Source organism: Rhinatrema bivittatum, chromosome 2, assembly GCF_901001135.1.
Source record: "Rhinatrema bivittatum chromosome 2, aRhiBiv1.1, whole genome shotgun sequence".
Lineage (NCBI taxonomy): Eukaryota > Metazoa > Chordata > Amphibia > Gymnophiona > Rhinatrematidae > Rhinatrema > Rhinatrema bivittatum.
Window position 1 is genome coordinate 43,444,859 of NC_042616.1, and position 22,144 is coordinate 43,467,002.

Genomic DNA, 22,144 nt, shown 5'->3' on the forward strand with positions numbered 1-22,144 from the left:
CTAAGTAGCACCTCTCCCTCTCCCTCAAACTGCCACTGTTTTATACACTTAAGACCCTTTGATCCAGGGTCGCTGTTACACTTCCATCAACACATCTAAATTTTATTCTGTTTATAGCTTCGCCCATTTTTGATTTTTAATTGGATTTCTTTTGTAGTTCTAAGAGAAAATCTTTTTCACTCCTTTCTGTCACACTTAATTGGCTGGCCATCTGTTTTTAGGGTGGTCAATCATGACACCTGCGTTAGGATGCTCAATGTCATAAAATGCAGGTGCTTTCTTACTTGAGATAAGAGAAAGTGGTAAACAACTGTACTCTCAAAGTCTGAAAGTGGGACAAAGGTGAAATCTTGAGGTTTTAAGTAGGGGAAAGGTGAAAGCTATGTGCTGGAGCTTTTTCAGCACAGCCATGACCAATGTCATGGCTTTTAAAAGTAAAGGCTTATGGGTATTAAATGCTAACATGTTTCTTTATGGCTAATTGATTACTGACTTCACTAAATATAAGTAATTATCAATAAAGCACAAAATATTAAGATATTTTCTGACACCCCCCCATGGAGTCAGTAAAACAAATACTAGACATAGCTAGGTACATATAAATCAGTAAGGCACTAATAAGCCTGGGGGAAAATAATCACACAATAAACTACATATAATAAGTTGTGTCAGTGCTCAACATTGCATAGATACAAGTGAAAATCAAATGTAATAATACAAGTGTAATAAAAATTGGTTACATTACCAAATTGAATATAAAGAGATATGAGTTGACAAATCTGAGTTAGTTTCTAATAATAACCAGATATAAAGAGTTTCTCAATATTTCCTTATGGGAAATAGAGAACATTCATACCCAGGGAATGTAAATTTTAAATTTGAAGCTACTCATCTAGTCAAATAAGATGAGGGTTCATAATTAAAATAATCTTTATGGGTCAGAAATCTGTGATGTGTCATCACTGATTCCATCATGTGTAGGGATCTGTGGGCATTAAATGCCTATTATACTTACCAATTGACGAGCTACGATCCTGAAATGGCAAGGTGCATTTTGAATAAGACACATACCAGTCCAGTCAATAATAGACAGTTATTCACAGTTCTCAGTAGATCCAGCCGGATCAGACGTTTCAGATATCTGTGAAGTCAGTCTGACTAATTATAGATATTGGAATCTGTTTGCTCGCCTTCCACTGCTGGTCTAGTCGGAGCAGAATCTTGAGTAGGATTTGGTTGCTGATGTTGGAGAATGACTGATTGATCATCCTCAGAGGAGAGAGCTGCATTCAGCCAAAGCATAAAGTCTTGTCCTTCGTCTGTTAGAGAATTAGCCGGAGCAAGGTGTATTGGATCTAATTCTTCATCCGTCACAAAAGACGGTGGACTAGATACTGGAAACCAATTCGAGCTTAACCCCGGGCTGGAGGCTCTTGAATTTCCATCTGAAGCAACAGGATTGGCATTTGATAGGCCATGTCCATATCCTAATTGATATTCTGCCAAAGAGTAGATATTGAAGTAGCAGGGCACAAGTTCCCAGGGAGCACACTGACAAATGTGAGCACTCAAGGTTCTTCGTAGTGCTTCACGAACAGATGCCAGTCTTCTTGGCCAAGTCCAGCAATAGGAATATTGTGGGAACTTAAATAAAATATCACAGTTTTTATGCAGATAATAAGGTGCACATGTATCAGGATTGTTTTCTGAATACATCCAGCTTCCATAATCAGCATACTCATTTATGAGATCAGGTCCCAGGCAGACAATCATCGCATTCTTCCTAGGATTAGCTGGAATATGTATCTTTGAGTTTACACCTGCCATTTCTGGTTCGCTGCTCTTCGTTCTAATTTCTCTTAAGACAGAAGAAAAGAACACCAATTATTACTATGATTCCCAGGATTAATGGGAATAAATTGATCCCTAAGTCATGAAGGAGTCCACCTGCCCCTTCCATTATGGTTTTAACTACACCAACAGCTGTTTTAGCTATTCCACCCACTAATCCAGAAAAAGCACGACCCAGGGCATTTGAAAATACCTCTGGCTTCAGTAGCTCGTCTAGGATCAGCTCCCATTCACTAGCTGTTAGTTCTATCATTCTCAGATGCTGTAAAAACTCATCCTCTGACATTAACCAAAGTGAAGACAAATTTCTTAATAATACATTTACATTTAAAACATGAGTCAATAACATTTTTAACTCAGTGAATTGTACTGGTTTAAATTCCATGTACTTTATTGTTTCAGTTAACCGGGCACTAAGTGTAGGATAAAACTCCCACGGTCCACACTTAATGACAGATAGTGCAGTAACTAAATACAATATTCCCGGTTGAAACCCACACTGTGCTTTGTTTGACCGAAGGATATAAGATCCATTGGGTAATTTCAAAAAAACTTCTACTAGAGGACCGGGATTCGGTTCTAGAGGACAATCAGCTTCTCCCTCTAGTGTGAGGCAAGTATTAGAGACCTGCACCAGGGAATTACACACAGTTACAGGAACTTTGTGACAACCTTGTGCTATGATCCAGTGATAACCAGCATTATTAATACACAAGTGGGTTGGTTCAAAGATTTTAATTGTTTTAATCCAGGTGTTGCTTCCATTTGAGCTTTCCAAGAACTGACCAAAGTTCTGGATTTCCCAGCAACGTTTATAGACCTGAGTAGTGATTGGGAGAAAGATACGTCTGACCCCTTGTACTAGGGTTGAACCTAAGGTTGCCCATGGTTCTTTTCCCATTTCATGTTTGCTGACCTGCAAAATAACTTGTGAAGCCTCAACATGGGCATACTGAATTTGCTCAGCTGTGAGGTTTATTTCCTCTAATATTTTTCCCAATTGAAGGTCTCCCCATTTGGGTTTTGGGGAAGTAAGACCATCAATAAAGTGAGTAAGCTGTTCTATTCTTGCTAGAACCTGTATTTTCTCATCAGTTGTGGATATGGCATCAATCCCTAACTGTAAGGTTTGAGCTAAGTAATCCCTTAATTGAAAAATACCCGCTCTTAGCTGATATTCATTGGATTGAATACCTTTTATAGCAGTTTTAATTCTATCATTAAGATTAAGGAATGTATTTTGAACCTCCTGTTTCAAAGCATTCCTGCGCTTTCTGTTGGCTGTTCTCATCACCCAAGCGGGCAAGGGAAATGAGTCATTCAGCCATTTTGTCTGTACAATTAAATCTAACACAGAAGTAACCTGAGTGTCATTTAACCCCTCAGCTAAACCCCTGATACAGGCAGCGGTCAAAGACCGGCCTAGCACAGGTGCATTTTGAAAAAAATTAGCCTCCTGAGTAAAGAAGGGTCCCCATACCCTATTAGAAAACCTTTTATTACAAAGATTAACCTGATATTGCCAACTAGGGCAACAAAAGCAATTTGTCTGGGTGGACGAGGAACGGGTACAAAAGAATGGATTATTCCCACACGCATTATTCCACAAAGATAAATTATAAAAAGAAATTCCACGCCAATGTGTAAAAGAGACAGGCAATTCATCACAAAAGACATGATAATGTGTACTATTTAAAAACAGAATTTCATAAGGTAGTCTACAAACATAAGACAGAGAGTCCTTAATCATTGGAAGGGGGAATCCTGTATCCTCTCCCCCCCATGTGGAATAATTAGCGTAAGAAAGAGTTACCTCAGGAAAGATGTCCATCCAGGAGAAAATGAGACCTTTAATCAAACCTGAAAATTCATAATTAGAGCCAGACAAGGAGTCCTCCAGAGGCACCTTCGAAAGGGGATTGATGCAGGCACAAGATCCATTATGAAAACAAGGACGAAGGGCAAACAGCCGCTGGAACTGTTCAGAAGCACCAATATGTGGTTGAGAGCAGTGCTGCAGTTTCCAGGATGGAGTTTCAAGGATCCCAGTAAGATTGACACTCACTGCTCTGAAACCCAGGAACAAGTTCTGATATCTAATCGAACAGAACTCTGCACGGAAGCCATCAAGAGGAGATTCCGAAGTGATGGAAGAAAGCTGCAGGGAGGAACGCTCCAGCTGCAGAAACAGAGCAACAAGTCTGGACTCTAGACCCGCAGGCAGGGACTCCGGAGAGATGCCTTGCCAAACCTGGTGAGTGTAAAACCTGAAAGGAACATCAATATGCAATAAAACAGGATCTTGCACCAGCCAGCCATGGTATGGAACAAGAATAACACCAGAAGGCAAAGGCACTGCCAGAAGAGACAAAGGCTCAGAAGGTGAGCGCTTACTGACATGTGAGTGTGAATAACGGAGCTCCTGTGAAGCTGCGGGAGAAAAGGTGGAATGCAGCTGGGTATTAGATAAGAGATAAAATAGTGAGATAGGAGATGCAATAATTAAAAGCACCCAGCAAGCAATAACATACTTACAATAAGGTCTGTAAAAAAGAAACACAGCATGCAAAAAGGTACTGATTGGGGAACAAACCATACAGCATGCAAGCAAAAGCTTCTGCTGAAAGCGAGTGAAACATGGAGGACGCTCAGATGCGGGACAAGCTACACTGAGAACGACCTGATCTTCCTGCTCCGGGGTAGGCACAGCCATGTCACCGCTGAGAATGACATCAATTGCTGGAGCAGTGGGAGCGCTGGGCAGCGGTAGATCCTCCTGACCCATTGGCATCAGCGGAAACTGCGGATGCAGCAGAGGCTGGGGGTTGAACCGAGGCTCTGGTACCGGAAAACCCCAATGTCTCGGATACCAACTTGACATCTCTAATGGACACAACTTTCCTATTCTTTGGATCCTCAGAGTCAGAAAGCAACAGTCCCGAGTCACCTAGAAGTTCTGTAACAATAAAGGGATTAGACCAGTATGGTTCTAAAGAGCCACGAACATGCGTTTTGCTCAAAACTACGGAACCAATCTGAAAAGGATTTGGACTCCGAGAGGCCTTGTCAGAAGTAACCATAGCTTCTGAGGAGGCCATATTTTCAAGCATAGAGAACCCAAAGAGAGACATAGCGGGAGCTTCATGATTGGCAGTTATGGTACTATTAATCCGGATTTGGATCTCCGGAAGATGAAGGTACCAATTACTGGGGTTAGATTGCAAAGCAAAAATTTGCAGACTACGCTTAACCTCACCATTAATCCTTTCAACCATTCCATTAGATTCTGGACGATGTGGGTAGGAGAATCGATGAGTAACGCTATGATCAGCACAAAAGGTCTCAACCTCAGCATTTTTAAAGGCTGGACCGCCGTCTGTGCAAAGAAACTGAAAAGGCAAAATACCAAATACAATAGCCAGACGGTTAACAGTCACAATAGCAGTAATGCGTTTCTGTGCAAATAGAAACACAAAGCCAGTAAAGGAATCAAGTACAACCAAAATATGTCTGTAACCACGGGAAGAAGTAAGGGGACCAACATGATCCATATAGACCACCTGCCCTGGTCTAATTCCCCGTGGAAGTGTCCCTTCAACATAAGGGTGTCCAGTCCGTTTGGGATTTGTGCGCTGACAATCCAAACAGTCACTGACCATTTTCTTTGCCTGACTTCTAGTCAAAACCCCATCTGAATGCTGGCACAAAGTAGCCGCATTCAAATGTAAGGAGCCATGCCTAGCAAGACGTGCCCTTACAGTTATCTCTTGCTGAGAGGCAGCCAATTTAGCTGCTTCATCTGCCAAAGAATTGTAACGAGAGTACCAGCCCACGGTCTGGTGAGCAGGCACATGCAAGACAAGCACCTGCACAGTAAGTTTCTGTGAAATAGAAAAAATTAATCTCCAGTGAGCTCTGTGTGCAATAGGCTTGCCTGTAACATCTAAAAAGTCACTGTTTTCCCACACTTTCATATGTGAATTAAACCCAGACACCACATATGTAGAATCAGAACAAACCATAACGGATCTTTCAGGATCCAAATTGGGCGTCTGCTCAATATGTGTCAAAGCCTTTTGAAAGGCAATCAGCTCCGCCTGCTGTGAACTCATATCACCTAATCGCCATGTATGTGTGGCAAAGACTTTCCACTGACCCCTTTTATTAGGAGTTAAAATAACATTAGCCGCACCAGCAAAAAATGCAGTAAGATAGTCACCCGAGGGTGTGGCAGAACCATCAGTAAAAATTACCAATTGAACCTTCTGATAAATAGGAGGAAGGAGCCTATCCGTCTCAGTAGTTAAGCAAAGATCCTCACAAGTTAAAATAATGTCAGAATCAGCCAAACCATTCTGATAATGGAATTGCACATCGTCTCTATATTGATCAGCACGCCATTGCACCCAGCGTGTGGAGAGAGCCCTACTCTCTGGGAGGGAATGGCGAGTGACAGCCTGTAACTGGGGAATCCCAGTATAACAATGAATAATCTTACCCTGAGCAAGAGCAGAGACTTTAGACAGGCAATATCTGACAGCCGTCAGTGTACGCTCCACAACATTAAATTTCCTCTCAGGCTGAGAGAAAGTATGTGTAATATAACATATGGGCTGAGATTCAGCATGGTTACTGATTGTAGCCAAGAAATGAGAGTCAGAAACCTGCAACGTGACATCTAAATCTTTAGATGATTTACGGTGCGCCAAAGGGGCTGAAACTTTGACAGCCTCTTGCAGCGCTCTCAAACATTCAGAATGAACAGCAGTCCAATCACGTGCCACAACGGCATCTCCTTTAAGCAAATCATACAAGGGGGCTGCTAATGAGGCAAAACTAGGCACAGTTTTACGTGCAAAATTAAGTGTCCCCATGATTACTTGCAATTGGCGAGATGTCTTAGGCACCGGGAAGGATATAATCTTTTCTTGGAGGGTGGGGGCAAGGCTAGCACCTGCCACCCCGATTAAAAATCCCAGAAACTTAACTTCCTCAAAACCAATTCTGGCTTTGGCAAAATTAACTACAAAACCTTCCTCACCCAGTACCTGTATTAGTTGAACTACAGAATCCCAAAGCATATCCAGCTTATCAGAAGCCAGATATATATCATCAACATAAGGAACAGCATTATCAATGTTATGTCGCTGAAGGAGTTCCTCAACGGCAGCAGAAAATAAAACAGGGGAATTTTTAAAACCCTGAGGGAGCCTGGTATACTGATACTGCTTACCCCTGAATGTGAATGCAGTGACAGGGGAAGTGCTAATCGGAATACTCCAAAACCCATTAGCTAAATCCAAGGTGGCTTTCCACCTAGGTCGTGGCAAATTATCAATTGTAGATGCAGGATTCAAAGTCTGAGCCGCAACTGTCTCAGAAGAGGCGTTAAGTACCCTATAGTCAATGACCATACGAGTACTCCCATTTGGTTTGGGCACAGGAAGGAGGGGTGAATTAAATTCAGAATATTCCTCAATTAAAACACCCTGAGTAAGTTTCTGAGAAATAATAATATTTAAATCATTGTAGAATTTCTTATGGACAGGATACTGTTTTTGAGGACTGAAAGGCTTATTTAAAACTATCTCTATCGGCTTAGGGGTCTGCACTAAACCAGTGTGGGTATGATAGAGCTGAACGACTCCTAACTTAAGCCATTCAGTAAACAAATTCTGCAGCTCAGCCTCTCCAATGATGGATTTGAGCTGAGGAGAAATTGAAGCTTTTACAGCCTCAAAGCCATAAAGGGGGTCCTCCAACATCATAGAAGGCAAAACAGGCACAGCAGCCTGTGTGAAATAAATTGCAAAAGGATCCTCCTCATCAAATAAACATGCCACTTTTATGGTACGGGACCCTTTGAAGTAAGGGGAAAAGATTTCTACAGTCGCTAAGGGAGCTTGAGACTGCTTCCCTGCAAACATAGTAATTGTGACATTTTCATTTAAATATTGAATTGTATCCCATTCTCTAGTCAGGATATTAATTGTAGTACCTGAGTCCATCATGCCCACAAATAGATCACCCTGCTCCCTATTCTGGATCCACAGGGGGTTTAGACGTGGAGCCAGCATTGCCATGGAAAGTGGCTCGCTTCACAGGCTTTTTGTGAGAAGAAGGGGGAGGGCGGTCTGCCTTAGTTACAGCTCCGGACACCGCTGGAGGTTTCTCAGGAGCTGGAAAGCGGGCAGGAGGGGTCCCACGATTATCCCTCACAGGATAGCGGGGAACCCACCCAGTATTAGAGGGATTTCGTGGAGGGGGGGGTGTATAATCCTGTCTAGAATTCCCAAACCCCCTATTGTCCCTCTGATTTCTATCCTGGGAAGAAGGATTCCTAAAATGAAAACTCACCCGTCTTGAAGTTTTCTCAGGCTGAGTGCGCTGGATCTCCCTGCCCCTTTCCCTGGGTCTGTCAGACCCTGGCTGAGCCTGTTTAAGTGGCTTAGAAGGTATTAATGGACGACCAGCCGCCTCGAAGACTTGCTGGATAATGAATGGGAACTGCTCATGTCGATCTGCCGGGGCCAATGCACTTAAACGATTACTAAGATCAATACGAATAGAGGTATCAGGCATGACGTCTTTTAAAATCTCCCATACTTGATCAAAATTACTCATAGTAACCAGCATGCCAAGAGAATATGCAGCTGAAATACCAAACTTTTGCAAAATATGACGCAGCACATCACCGAGATTTGTGATTAACGGTTTCCCAAATATCGAACGATAAGTCCACCCGTAATAACTGCCCCAGCTATCGCAGAATGAGGGGGGAGGAACCAAATTCTGTGGCATCAGAGTAGAAATAATATAATGTCTGGTACGAGAATTACAGGCACCAGTGACAGCTTCAAGCGCGACTAGTCTAGTGGCCAGATGTTCAGGTATCAGATTAACATCAGCTGGAAGCGTCCCCAAAGCCCGCCTTACTCTATCTGCTTTTCGATCAATCTCACTACGGGCCCCGATTTCTCCAGGCGTCCCCAAAGAAAACGAGGTTTGTCCGTAATGATCTCTGAGCGTTTGAAAGCAGTGCAATAGGGCATTGTAAAACGCATTTTTTTTTCCCTGCCGGAATTTGATCCACAGGCGGGGCATCAAAGGACAAAATAGCATCAAGAGGCGGACGCGGTTCAGTGAACGCCAAGCCCCCTCTTTTTTCAGAAACCGGAATTACCGGATTCTCTACAAATAAGCATTTACCAAGTGAAAAAGACATCTGACAATCAGGGAGAGCAAAAGGAACAAAATCCTCTTCTGCTCTTCTATTTAGCCCCTGGTGTCTGCCCTGTGCAGTAAGAGCTTTTAAACGACAAATGTCAACATGAAAGCACGGTGACGAGTCACTGGCCACTTGTAAATGCAGGACAAAGGACTGATCTTCCCTGATATGATTGGCTTCAACCCACTTACGGAACGTTGCTTCTTGAGAAGCTCTAATTCTATAAGGGTCAGCCATTGCAACCAATTATAAAAACTGCTGCAAAAGGCAAAATTACATGACTGGAAAATAATATTTAATTCTACAGGAGATTTAAACCACGTTGGGCGCCATGTGGTAAATTTTGAATGGAAGTATTGAGGCTTCTACCCTTAGCAGAATTTAAAACCAGGGAATCCTGCCTGGATAAAATATCCCACTTCCACTTCTATTTCCCTACCCTTTCTGCCTTGAGACAAAAAGTTTACTTTCAGAGGTGTGTTCGAATCTACCACAGAAATTTTTTATTAACCTTTAATTCTTGCAGCACATCATGCATAAATAAACCAGTCAGTTTATTGTAAAAATATTTTCTTTATTTCACAGATACAGAAAGGCATGAATAAATATCTCTAAATGACTAAGAATCACTTTTATGTTCAAATCTTAACTTTACCAGAGTATATCCTACAATCAATGCAAGAACCATTAATAAGGAAATTGAAATTATTAATATCAGATAAATGTCTATTAATGTCATCTTTTTAGAAATTAATACATTTCTAATACATCTGCCAATGTAGAAACAATAGCAATTTAAAGGTTCTCATATACTTGAATAAAAAATTATATTTACCAATTTTCTGAAGCACCCCGCTCTGTGTCTCTCTCAATCACGTGCGAAGAAAGTCTAAGTAGCACCTCTCCCTCTCCCTCAAACTGCCACTGTTTTATACACTTAAGACCCTTTGATCCAGGGTCGCTGTTACACTTCCATCAACACATCTAAATTTTATTCTGTTTATAGCTTCGCCCATTTTTGATTTTTAATTGGATTTCTTTTGTAGTTCTAAGAGAAAATCTTTTTCACTCCTTTCTGTCACACTTAATTGGCTGGCCATCTGTTTTTAGGGTGGTCAATCATGACACCTGCGTTAGGATGCTCAATGTCATAAAATGCAGGTGCTTTCTTACTTGAGATAAGAGAAAGTGGTAAACAACTGTACTCTCAAAGTCTGAAAGTGGGACAAAGGTGAAATCTTGAGGTTTTAAGTAGGGGAAAGGTGAAAGCTATGTGCTGGAGCTTTTTCAGCACAGCCATGACCAATGTCATGGCTTTTAAAAGTAAAGGCTTATGGGTATTAAATGCTAACATGTTTCTTTATGGCTAATTGATTACTGACTTCACTAAATATAAGTAATTATCAATAAAGCACAAAATATTAAGATATTTTCTGACACCGCATTGACTACATCCTCCTGGATTAATCCTTATATCCTGTGGTTCATCGTGCTGACTTAGGCATTATTTCCTGGTCTGACCATGCCCCAGTACTGTTGGCCTTAAGATTGCAGGGTGGAGACCATGGCAGCCGCTTTTGGAGATTAAATGACTCTATTTTACATGACCCACTCTATATACAATCCTCCACCAAGCTTATTACAGACTTCTTTCAAGATAATGTGCACTCTGTAACCTCCCCGGTTCTTCTCTGGGACAGTTTTAAATCATTTATCAGGGGTCACTTTATCTCCCGGTCCACTTATCTTAAACGGCAGAAGGAAGCAGCCTGCTCTACACTCCGCGCCCGTATTGCGGTGCTGACTGCACAACATGTCCGTACAGGCACCCCCAAGATTCTCACTCAGTTAACCAAGGCCCGAGAGGACCTGCATAGGCTGGAGGTGGATCACATTGCCCATGCCATGAATATCACTCGTCAACATTACTTTGAAGGTGGCAACAAGGCTGGGAAAATACTAGCCCACCAATTGAAGAAATTGTCTTGCCAGAACCACATCCTTAAGATAAAGGATGCTCAGGGCCACCTAAAATCTACCAACAAAGATATTACGCTACAATTTCTTAACTTTTATAAAAAGTTGTATGCGGCTGAAACCCAAATCCGGAGCACAGATATTGAGCAGTATTTGCAGTCCATTGATCTTCCCTCCTTGACCCCGGAAATGAGGGACTATTTAAATGCCGAAATCACGAGTCCTGAAATTCTCCACGCCATAAAAAATCTTAAGGTGGGTAAGGCTCCGGGTCCCGATGGCCTTACGTCTAAATTTTATAAACTTTATGGTTCGGCTTTGGTCACTCATCTTCAAAACCATTTTAACTATCTTCGCGGAGGGGGAGCATTATTGCCTGACTCCAATAAGGCTGGAATAACCATTATCGCTAAGCCTGGTCGAGACCCAACCCTGTGCGCCTCATACAGGCCGATATCTTTGATTAATTTAGACCTTAAGCTATTAGCTAAAATCCTTGCTGATCGTTTGAATGGTTTCATTGGCCAGATCATTCACCCAGATCAAGCCGGATTTATACCCGGTCGTATGGCCAGCGATAACGTGCGCAAGATTATAGATATTGTATGGGGCATATCTAAACAGGACATGGCACATATTCTTTTAGCTATTGACGCCGAAAAGGCATTCAATATGGTCCATTGGCCTTTCTTGTTTAGTACCATCTCGCACATGGGTTTTGGCCCTTATTTCTATAATTGGATTCAGGCTCTTTATTCTTCTCCCTCCGCCTGCTTAAAAATAAATGGTGCCTATTCAGATTCCTTTTTAGTTCAAAGATACGTATACGAAACAATTCCTTTATCCAGGGATACTCCTTAAACTCTCATCAGTATAAGTTGTCCTTATTTGCCGACGATATTATGTTCACAGTGAGTAATCCCTCATACTCTCTAAAGGAGTTTGAAAACGAGCTTGCCCAATTCAGTACTGTCTCTGGTTTTAAGATTAACTGGGATAAGTCTGAAATCCTCAACATCTCTTGCTCTCCGGAATTGGTTCAGACCCTCCAAAGTGCTCACCCTTTTAAATGGGCCCCTACCAAATTGAAATATCTAGGGGTCAATATTGGCAAAGACCTCTCTGATTTATTTCAGCTTAATTATACACCCCTTATTCATAAACTAGACCAAGATTTTATTCGATGGAACTCCCAACCTTTATCTTGGCTGGGTCGCCTCGCCACACTTAAAATGAATGTTCTCCCTAGATTTTTGTATTTATTCCAAACCCTACCCATTCCGGTACGCCCGGATATCCTGAAAACATGGCAACGTAAGCTACTCCGATTTCTTTGGAAATGTAGACCACCACGTGTGGCCCGTACGGTCCTCTATCAGGATAAAGCACAGGGCGGTCTGGCTCTCCCCAATTTATTATGGTACTTTGGGGCTGCCCAGTTACGGCCTCTTATTGACTGGCATCGTCCACAGGATGGCAAACCCTGGGTTCAGATTGAACAAACCTGGCTCTCTACCATGCCTTTGTCGGCGTTGATTTGGCAACCCAATAAAACGTGGAGACCGGATTTGGTCCTTACTCCCTGTGTCCGACAAACTCTCTCTGTATGGAAACAATGGAAACGTAAGCTGGTGGGCCCGGAGTTATACTTCTTACAGAGTTCTCTTTTTCACAATACCTCTTTTCTACCGGGTCTACCGCGTTCTGCCTACAACGCCTGGAAGTCACAAAATATTTCTAATTTCTTCCAGTTATTCCATCACGGCTCACTTATCTCCTTTGACCAACTGCAGGCCACTTCTCACCTATCCAGTGCAGAATTCTTGTCCTACATGCAAATTCGTCATTTTCTACTACAACTCCAATCCCAGGGCCTGCTGTCGACTCGACGTTCACTCTTTGAAGGTTACTGCTCCAGCACCCAACTACTTAGAGGCCTTGTTTCTAAATTGTATAAACTATTGGCATCACGTCCGGCGAGAAAACCGGCCCATTTGAGGGCCTGGGAAACGGATCTGGGCAAATCTCTGTCTGATGAGGAATGGGACAGTATTTTTCTTCGAATGTCGCAGGGTCTGGTCTCAGCCCGGATCTCGGAAGCTAACTACAAACTACTATACAGGTGGCATTTTACCCCGCTGCGCCTCCATTGCTTCTCCACCAGCCATGACCCCAGATGCTGGCGTAATTGTCATCAGTTGGGTACTTTTCTCCACATGTGGTGGGACTGCGCCCTGATACAAAAAGTCTGGACATATGTCTCGAGGACAGTCTCCGAGATTCTGGGCAGGACAATCCACCTTACACCTTTGCAGGCTCTTCTGCATCTTCCTGACAACAGTCTACCTGCTCCTATACAAACATTCATTCAGTTGGTATGTACTACGACAGCTATGGAGATCGCGTACTCCTGGAAGAGAGTACAACCTCCTACGCCCACTGAGCTATTGTCTCGCTTAGACAGGACGTGCACTATATACCGAATAACTGCTTTTAAACACCATCGCCTATCTAAATTTCACCAAATATGGAACCTCTACATAACCTGGAGGCAATTATTCCTACCAACACTTTCATAACGCTCTTGTTTATCTGCTTGAAAGTTACATAGCTTGTTTTACACTGGCATTTTTGTCTTTCTTTTCTTTCCTTTTGATTATGAGTAGCATGACAGGGGAGAGGGAGGGTGGGTAAACATTGTAAACTTTGCCATGTATACCATTTTTGCAATATTTCTTGTTTATTGTTTGTACTGTTCCTGGTTGCGGCAATAAAAATTATAAATTATAAAAAAAAAAGAATGAGGCATTCGTGAAGCAAAAAGAAATTGAAGAGAGAGACGCTACCGCTTGCCTCTCGACAGCGCCATCTTATATCCTGGAATGCGATGTTTCTGACTGCCCTTTACAACTTCAGAATTTGGCATTCTCTCCACGACTAACCTCTGGTCAACACCAGCACTGATGATGCCTCTTTCCTCCTAAGCTCCCACTGATGGTATCCAATATACGCCCATCCCAGCTGCTGTTTTCTGCTTGCCTCCACCTCTGCCAACAGTTTCTCAAATGTACATTGAGCAGTCATGCAAGTGCCTGAATGCAGGGACTGAAGCACTATTTCCCCTGTATTTAACCAGATCAGTTGAGACTCTTGGGTTTTGCCTCCCTACCAGCAGATGGCGACAGAGAACGTTCACGGACACTGTACATAACCCAGTGTACCATCCGTAGTGCCCCATAATTTCTCTGTCTCCAGCAGATAGTGTTAAAATCTGTAACCTGGAATACAGAAAAGAAAGAGAAGAGATATCTATAGTTCCGCCCAGGGGTTGTCAGGTCCTAGTGGGGCCATCCCCCCTAGTTTGAGGCAGATGAGCAGGGGGTTGGTGACTCTCGAAGGCAGCTCACTCTGAGATTACGTGGGGGTGTATATCTGCTGGTCCAGATCCCTCATCCACCACAAGGCAGTGTTGGTTCCACTGGCAGCTCTGCATTTTGGGTCCCGTCTAAGCAGGGAAGTATTGAATTCTATTTCTTTTTGTTCCAGGACTAGTTACAACAGTGGATGCAGTTTTAAAGCTGGTTTTAAAAAGAAAAAAAAACAACTGGTGTGAGGCAGTGGAATCGTCGTGCCAGTCACCCGGGGGTTTCCTGAGGTTCAGGTAAACGGGTGACAATAGCAGCACAGTGCTCGGGCCGCTTGGCAATGGCACGAGGTAGACAGTACCATTCAGGAGCAAACTCGCGGTTGCACCTAAATTCAGATGGCTTCTAGTCTGTGTGCATCCCTAGTGGGGAAGGCGCTTCAGGGGAGCCCAGCGCTAGACTGACGGCTAAACGAGCCTCACGGGTGATGGTGTCTAGCACTGAGGCTTTCCTCGTCAGTGTGGGAATGTTGGCCATTTTCGATTCGCTAGCAGCGTCTGCAATATTGGTGGGAGAGGAAGTTCCCTTTCACTCAGAGGTGCAAAGAGGCACTTGTACTGAGGTGGAGTCTCTGGTTCTGGTAGAGGTTTTCTGCAGTCTTTAATTTGCATATGCGCAAAGCTTGTTTAGCAGAACAGGCAGCGGGGATGCTAGCTTTCAGCCCCAGTCTCACCACGTGATGGCTGCATGCGCAGGGACCTGTGTGCGTAAGTCCATACATCTGCGGCTTAGACTTGAGCGCGTATTTGCGCAGATACTTATGCATGTAAGACTAAGACCTAGTCTGGAGCGCATTTTTGCACGTGTACTTGTGTGCATAAGACCGCCACCTAAACTTGAGCATTTATTTGGGCAGGCACTTGTGCCCGTACGCCAGGGTAGCATTTATGTGCATGCAGGAGGCCTCCTAGAGCTAAGTTCAGGATAGCTAGGCGCCAGGGACGAACAGGTCCAAGCGCCTTGCTATTTGTGACACCTGCCATCTGAGAACAATTCAGTTCTCACTCCTGTCCATTTGTGTCGAAGGAGCCGTTGGGCTGCACAGCATTTCCCAACCCACTGTGTGGCTGAGATGGAGGAGCTGTTGGGCTGTATGGTGGTTCCCAAACCATCACTTGGCTGAAATTAAACTGCGGGGCTAACCTATCCAGTGGCCAGAAGAACAAAAAACCTGTGAGGCAGTGCCCAGCTTTCCCTGTAACAGAAGTGGAGGACCAGTGCTGCTGGGCGAGACCTTGGTGTTTGTGAGAGAGGAAGCTGATATGTGTGTGTGTGCAGGAGAGAATCTGCATGTGTGTGCAAGAGGAGCACTAAAATAGGTACAGAGACCAAGCTCTAGGAATGAAGGAGTGAGCCTCTAAATAGCAAGTTCTTTGAGCAGTAAATTCTGCTGTTTATATCAGGAAAGATTGTTGTTTTGAAGCATAGGGTGTTCTCGTCGTGTTTGAGCATGTGTATGTGAGAGAAGGAGCAGGTATGTGTGTCCGAGAATGTATGTATAAAACAGATCGTGTGTGAGTGACTATATGTATGTAAGAGAGAATGTGTGTGAGTGGGTGAATGTGTGTAGGAGGAGGGAGCATGTGTGTGTATGTGAGAGGGAGCCTGTAAATGTAAGAGGGAATGTTTGTATTTATTTATTTAATTTCTTTTACTATACCGATACTCAAGACGAGGTCTTATCGTACCGGTTTACAATGGAACAGGGAGAAACCAATTTAACAACTAAGTAGAAAGGTAAAAGTTACATTAAACAGGGAGCGAAAACATGGGAAATGGAAGACAGGAAGATTTTCAACTATAACAACTGGAGAGTGATAAAATTAACGAAAACAATATATAAGCGAGACATAAACAGAGATTTATCCAAGCGATTATTAACTTAATATATCTGGGAGGAGGAGACATGGGGAGGTGAGCGGGGGGGGGGGGGGGGGGGTGTCAGGGCAGGGATTGGAAACGGGGAGGGATAGGGGCAGAGGTCAAAGGGTGAGAGTCAATGTTGGATTGATGGAGGTTCCTTCAACGGTAGGCTTGTGTGAACAGCCAGGTTTTCAGTTTCTTTCTGAAGGGGAGATGGCATTGTTCCTGGCGTATATCTGGGGGAAGCGAATTCCAATGGAGCGGACCTGCTGTCGAAAGTGCTCGCTTGTGAATAGAGTTGTGGACCGAGGATTTGTTGGGGGGGGCCTTGAGCGAACCTTTGTAGGCGTTTCTGATCGGCCTTGTAGAAGTATGTAGTTCGAGAGGGATGGCGAGTTGGAGAGTGGATTGCTGATAGACGGATTTGTGGATGATGGTGAGAGCCTTGAAGAGTATTCTATATTGGATGGGTAGCCAGTGTAGGAGTTTTAGGATTGGTGTGATGTGGTCCTTACGACGTGTGTTTGTAAGGATCCTGGCCGCTGCGTTTTGCAGCATCTGTAGAGGTTTAGTATAGGAGGTGGGGAGACCGAGTAGTAGAGCGTTACAATAGTCGATCTTTGAAAACAGTATGGCCTGAAGCACTGAGCGGAAATCCTGGAAGTGTAGGAGTGGTCTTAGCTGCTTCAGGACCTGTAGCTTAAAGAAGTATTCTTTGGTTGTAGCGTTGATGAACCTTTTGAAGTTCATTCTAGAGTCAAGTGTGGCCCCAAGGTCTCTAACCTGGCTTGCTAGTGGAATAATTGCATTGTTGGCGAAGGGGTTGTTATCGCAAGGGGAGATAACCAGGAGTTCTGTTTTGGACGTGTTGAGGACCAGGTTGAGACTCGAGAGAAGAAGGTTGATGGCGTGTAAGCAGTTATTCCAAAAATTTAGAATAGTGGAGATGGGATCCGAGATGGGGATTATGATTTGCACATCGTCCACGTATATAAAATGTGTGAGGTTGAGGCTATTGAGTAGCTGGCATAAAGGGAGTAGATATATATTGAACAGGGTAGGGGAAAGTGAAGAACCTTGTGGTACTCCTTGTTTTGAGGGAATGGGGTGGGATTCTTTGTCATTTATTTTAACTTTGTAGTGCCTGTTGTTCAGAAAGGATTTGAACCAGAGTAGTGCAGAGCCTGAGATGCCTATTTCCATTAGACGGTTGATGAGGATAGAATGGTTTACCGTGTCGAACGCCGCAGAGATATCGAGTAGGGCAAGAAGGTATGATTGTCCCTTGTCAAGGCCCATCAGGATGTTGTCCGTTAAAGAAAGAAGGAGGGATTCTGTGTTTAGGCATTTCCTAAATCCGAATTGAGAAGGGTAGAGAATATTGTGAGAGTCAAGGTAGTCGGTGAGTCGGATGTTGACAAGCTTTTCCATTAGCTTGGCTATAAAAGGTAAGTTTGCAATGGGGCGGAAATTTACTGGGTTGGCTGGGTCCAGGTTCGGTTTTTTTAGTAATGGTTTCAGCGAAGCAATTTTTAAAGAGTCTGGGACAGATCCTTGATTGAGGGAGCAATTTATGATGTCTGCCAGAGGTTTAGCAATGGTGTTAGGAATGGTGAGGAGGAGTTTGGTCGGTATTTGGTCCAGTGGGTGTGAAGAAGGTTTCATTTTCTTGATTATCGATTCTATTTCCAGTGATGATGTAGGTTCAAGAAATTCTAGCGTCTGTTTGTGGATAGTTGGTGAAGGATTTTGGCTTGGTGTTTGCGAGGGGTTTGATGAGGTGTTGGATGTTGCCAGGGGGGCAAGTAGGTTTTTTATTTTGTTATCAAAGAAGATAGCCAACTCTGTAGATTTGTTTTGGGCTTCTTCTTCTGGGAAGGTGGGGGGAATAGGGGTGGTAAGGGCTGCAACATATGAGAACAGAGTTTTTGGGTCGTATAAGTTTAGTTTAGTTTAGTTTATTGTGTTTTATATACCGTCACATCAGACGTGCCTTCACAACGGTTTACAGAGATCCTAACATATAGTAAATACAATACATTTATAAAATAGTAACAACTAACTCTATTAAAAATAAGGAATGTTAGTTATTAAGATCAGAAAAAAGCAAAATAAAATCAATTAAAATATAAGAATAAGATAACCAAAAACCACAAAACGGGAGACAAACAATAAAGGAAGCAGCCGGATCAGTTCAAGATGCTGGTATTGCTGGTGAAGCTAGTTCGTATCCTGCTACCAGCTTCATTATTTGGTGGTCGGAGTTGACAGTTCATATTCAGTAAAAGCGCATTTAAATAACCAAGTCTTGAGGTCAGTTTTGAATTGTTTTTTGTCAGTACATAACCTCAAAGACGTCAGTAGGGAGTTCCACAGCTTTGCTCCTGCAACAGACAACACACGTTCCCTCACCTGGGTAAGCCTTGCCGATTTAATATTGGGTATTGATAACAGACCCTTGTTAGCCGATCTCAATTCTCTCTGGGGTATGTGTAGACGCAGAGATGTATTTAGCCATTCCGTTTGCTCCCCGTGTACAACATTTTGAATTAGGCAGGCCACTTTGTATTGTACACGGTATTGAATTGGAAGCCAGTGATACTTGATTAAAGTGGGAGTAATGTGGTCACATTTCCGTTTGCCAGACAGAACACGAGCTGCAGCGTTCTGCAAAACCTGTAGTGGCCTAATACTTGAAGCAGGTAGGCCGAGTAACAAAGAGTTACAATAATCAAGATTTTCAAAAATTAGGGTTTGTAAAACAGTTCTAAAATCTTTAAAATCTAGAAACGGCTTTAACTTACGTAAGGTTAATAATTTAAAATAACCGTCTTTCAGTTTGATGGCTATATGCTTTTTAAAAGAAAATTCTGTATCAATAATAACTCCTAAATCGCGAGTATAAAAGGAGGGACTTATTTTTGTGTTTGCATTTAGCATCAAATCAGGAACATTGTTAAAATGACACTTGCGTTCAAGAAGTACAATTTCGGTTTTATCCATATTTAGGGCTAAGCGTAAGTGTTGAAGTAGCTGTTTTAAAGATAAAATATACATTTTAACAATTTCTAATGTGGCCTCTACTGAGTTTTCAATAGGTACTAAGAACTGAATATCGTCAGCATACAAATAAAATGTTAAACCAAGTCCGTTTAAAAAATGGCATATAGGTAAAACATTATATTATATCGCCCGATTTATTCGGGCGATTTATTCGGGTGAAGTAGTACAAAGATAAGTACAAACACAGTACAGCTCAAGGAGCTAAGTATAATTATATAAAATATTATATTTTAAGGGTTGAAGGGTAAGATAAGGTGTATGGTTTTTAATAAAAAGAACACTGGTGATTGAAGGGAGGCTTTTTTGCACTTATAAATAAAATAAAATGAAAATCCACCGTCGGAGAGTTGGTAAATGAGGTGATTACAACCGGTGTTGGAATCAAGAGAGGGGTTGTAGCCCTGTATAGGGCAAGAGCTCATGAGATTGGAAACACCATACAAGATTCTGATACCACTCTCTGCTGGTTGTTTTCTTTTAGAATTGTGTGGGAATGGTAAAAAATTATGCTATATAGGTAAAACATAAATATTAAAAAGTGTGGCCGAGGATTTGAATAGTCCGATTTCTAGTTTGGTCGTCGATTTGAAGGCTTGCTGGGATAGTCTCAGTTCTTTTTTTGAAATTAACATTATTCCACCCCCCTCTTTTTTTAGGTCTGGGGATAGAGAAGATGTCATATTGTTGTATTGGTAGTTGGTTAATTATGGCAGTGTCTGTGTTTTTCAGCCATGTTTCGGTTATGGCACAGATGTCCGGTTGGGTGTCCAGGAGGTGGTCGTTGAGCATGGGGGATTTCTTAGAGAGCAACTGTGAGTTGAGAAGGGTTAAGGTGATCAGAGATAGGCCTAGGAATTGTGTTAGTGGGGAAATCATGATAGGAATCAGGGATCTCTTTGAGCGTAGGTTGAGCAAAGGTGGATTAGCTCTGTTGGGGAGCGAGCGAGGGATAATCGGTATGGGAAAGGACTGTAGCATGTTGTCTATTTGGAAGAATGTGAATGCTGGTTACTGGAGTGGTTGAACGATTGTTGGTGTGGCTGGATGAGTACTGGATGCTGGAGTGGCTGGATGACTGCTGGATGCTGGAGTGGCTGGATGATTGCTGGGTGCTGGAGTGGCTGGACGATTGCTGGATGAGTGCCGGATGCTGGAGTGGCTGGATGAGTGCTAGATGCTGGAGTGGCTGGACGATTGCTGGATGAGTGCCGGATGCTGGAGTGGCTGGACGATTGCTGGATGAGTGCCGGATGCTGGAGTGGCTGGATGAGTGCTAGATGCTGGAGTGGCTGGATGATTGCTGGGTGCTGGAGTGGCTGGATGATTGCCAGATGCTGGAGTGGCTGGATGAGTGCTAGATGCTGGAGTGGCTGGATGATTGCTGGGTGCTGAAGTGGCTGGACGATTGCTGGATGAGTGCTGGATGCTGGAGTGGCTGGGTGAGTGCTGGATGCTGGAGTGGCTGGATGACTGCTTGAGGAGAACTGAGGTAGTGCGCTTGGATTAAGGAAGGGTGGAGTAACAGAAGGAGATAGCAGGGGAGGTTTCTGGATGCTGGAGTTTTTGCTGGGTTACCAGTTCCCTTCCTTTTGCTTTGGCTTCCTGCTAGGAGGGTTTTGTGAGTGCTGGGGTTTGGATAGTTGGAGGATAAGCCTGAGAACAATCTGAGAACAATTCAGTTCTCACTCTCTCTCCATTTGTGTCGAAGGAGCTGTTGGGCTGCACAGCATTTCCCAACCCACTGTGTGGCTGAGATGGAGGAGCTGTGGGGCTGTATGGTGGTTCCCAAACCATCACTTGGCGGAAATTAAACTGCGGGGCTAACCTATCCAGTGGCCAGAAGAACAAAAAACCTGTGAGGCAGTGCCCAGCTTTCCCTGTAACAGAAGTGGAGGACCAGTGCTGCTGGGTGAGACCTTGGTGTTTGTGAGAGAGGAAGCTGATATGTGTGTGTGCAGGAGAGAATCTGCATGTGTGTGCAAGAGGAGCACTAAAATAGGCACAGAGACCAAGCTCTAGGAATGAAGGAGTGAGCCTCTAAATAGCAAGTTCTTTGAGCAGTAAATTCTGCTGTTTATATCAGGAAAGATTGTTGTTTTGAAGCATAGGGTGTTCTCGTCGAGTTTGAGCATGTGTATGTGAGAGAAGGAGCATGTATGTGTGTCTGAGAATGTATGTATAAAACAGATCGTGTGTGAGTGACTATATGTATGTAAGAGAGAATGTGTGTGAGTGGGTGAATGTGTGTAGGAGGAGGGAGCATGTGTGTGTGTGTGAGAGGGAGCCTGTAAATGTAAGAGGGAACGTTTGTATGAGAGAGAGTATATGTATGTGTGTGATGGAGAAGGAGCATGTGTGTATGTATAGATATATATCTATGAGAGAGAGGAGGAGAAAGTTTGTGCATTCATTTCTAATCAGGACTTTATTTCCTAACTGGCAATTTAAACCAACCACCCTCCTGCCCATAAACTGATACATCCTCATATTTGTTGACATAAACCAGGTTTTTAGTTTTTTTTCGAAATCTAAACAAATTGTTCTCTTCTCTCACCTCCCTAGGTAAGGAATTCCATATACTAGGAATGGAAATAACAAACGACCTTAAATACTGTCCACCAGTTGAACGTAGGTTTCTTTTTGAGATATTTCACTGAAGAGAACCATGTAAAGAAGGGGAACCCATACCATTTAACCCTTTAACAGCCAGCACTAAATGTTTAAAGATAGGTATGTC

The 22,144-nt window shown here is 43.2% G+C and overlaps 2 protein-coding genes across 2 annotated transcripts in view; one reads left to right on the top strand and one right to left on the bottom strand.

Annotated features, from left to right (window-relative positions):
- Window positions 1–22,144, top strand: part of LOC115085955 (oocyte zinc finger protein XlCOF6-like) — a 258,912-nt gene that overhangs the window by 148,842 nt on the left and 87,926 nt on the right. The window lies entirely within an intron of this gene.
- Window positions 430–6,877, bottom strand: LOC115085972. Its single transcript, XM_029592556.1, has 2 exons — window positions 3,665–6,877; window positions 430–1,858 (listed from the first exon to the last, which is right to left on the bottom strand). Exons 1-2 carry the CDS (start codon window positions 4,730–4,732, stop codon window positions 1,850–1,852), a joined length of 1,077 nt encoding a protein of 358 aa, XP_029448416.1. The 5' UTR covers window positions 4,733–6,877; the 3' UTR covers window positions 430–1,849.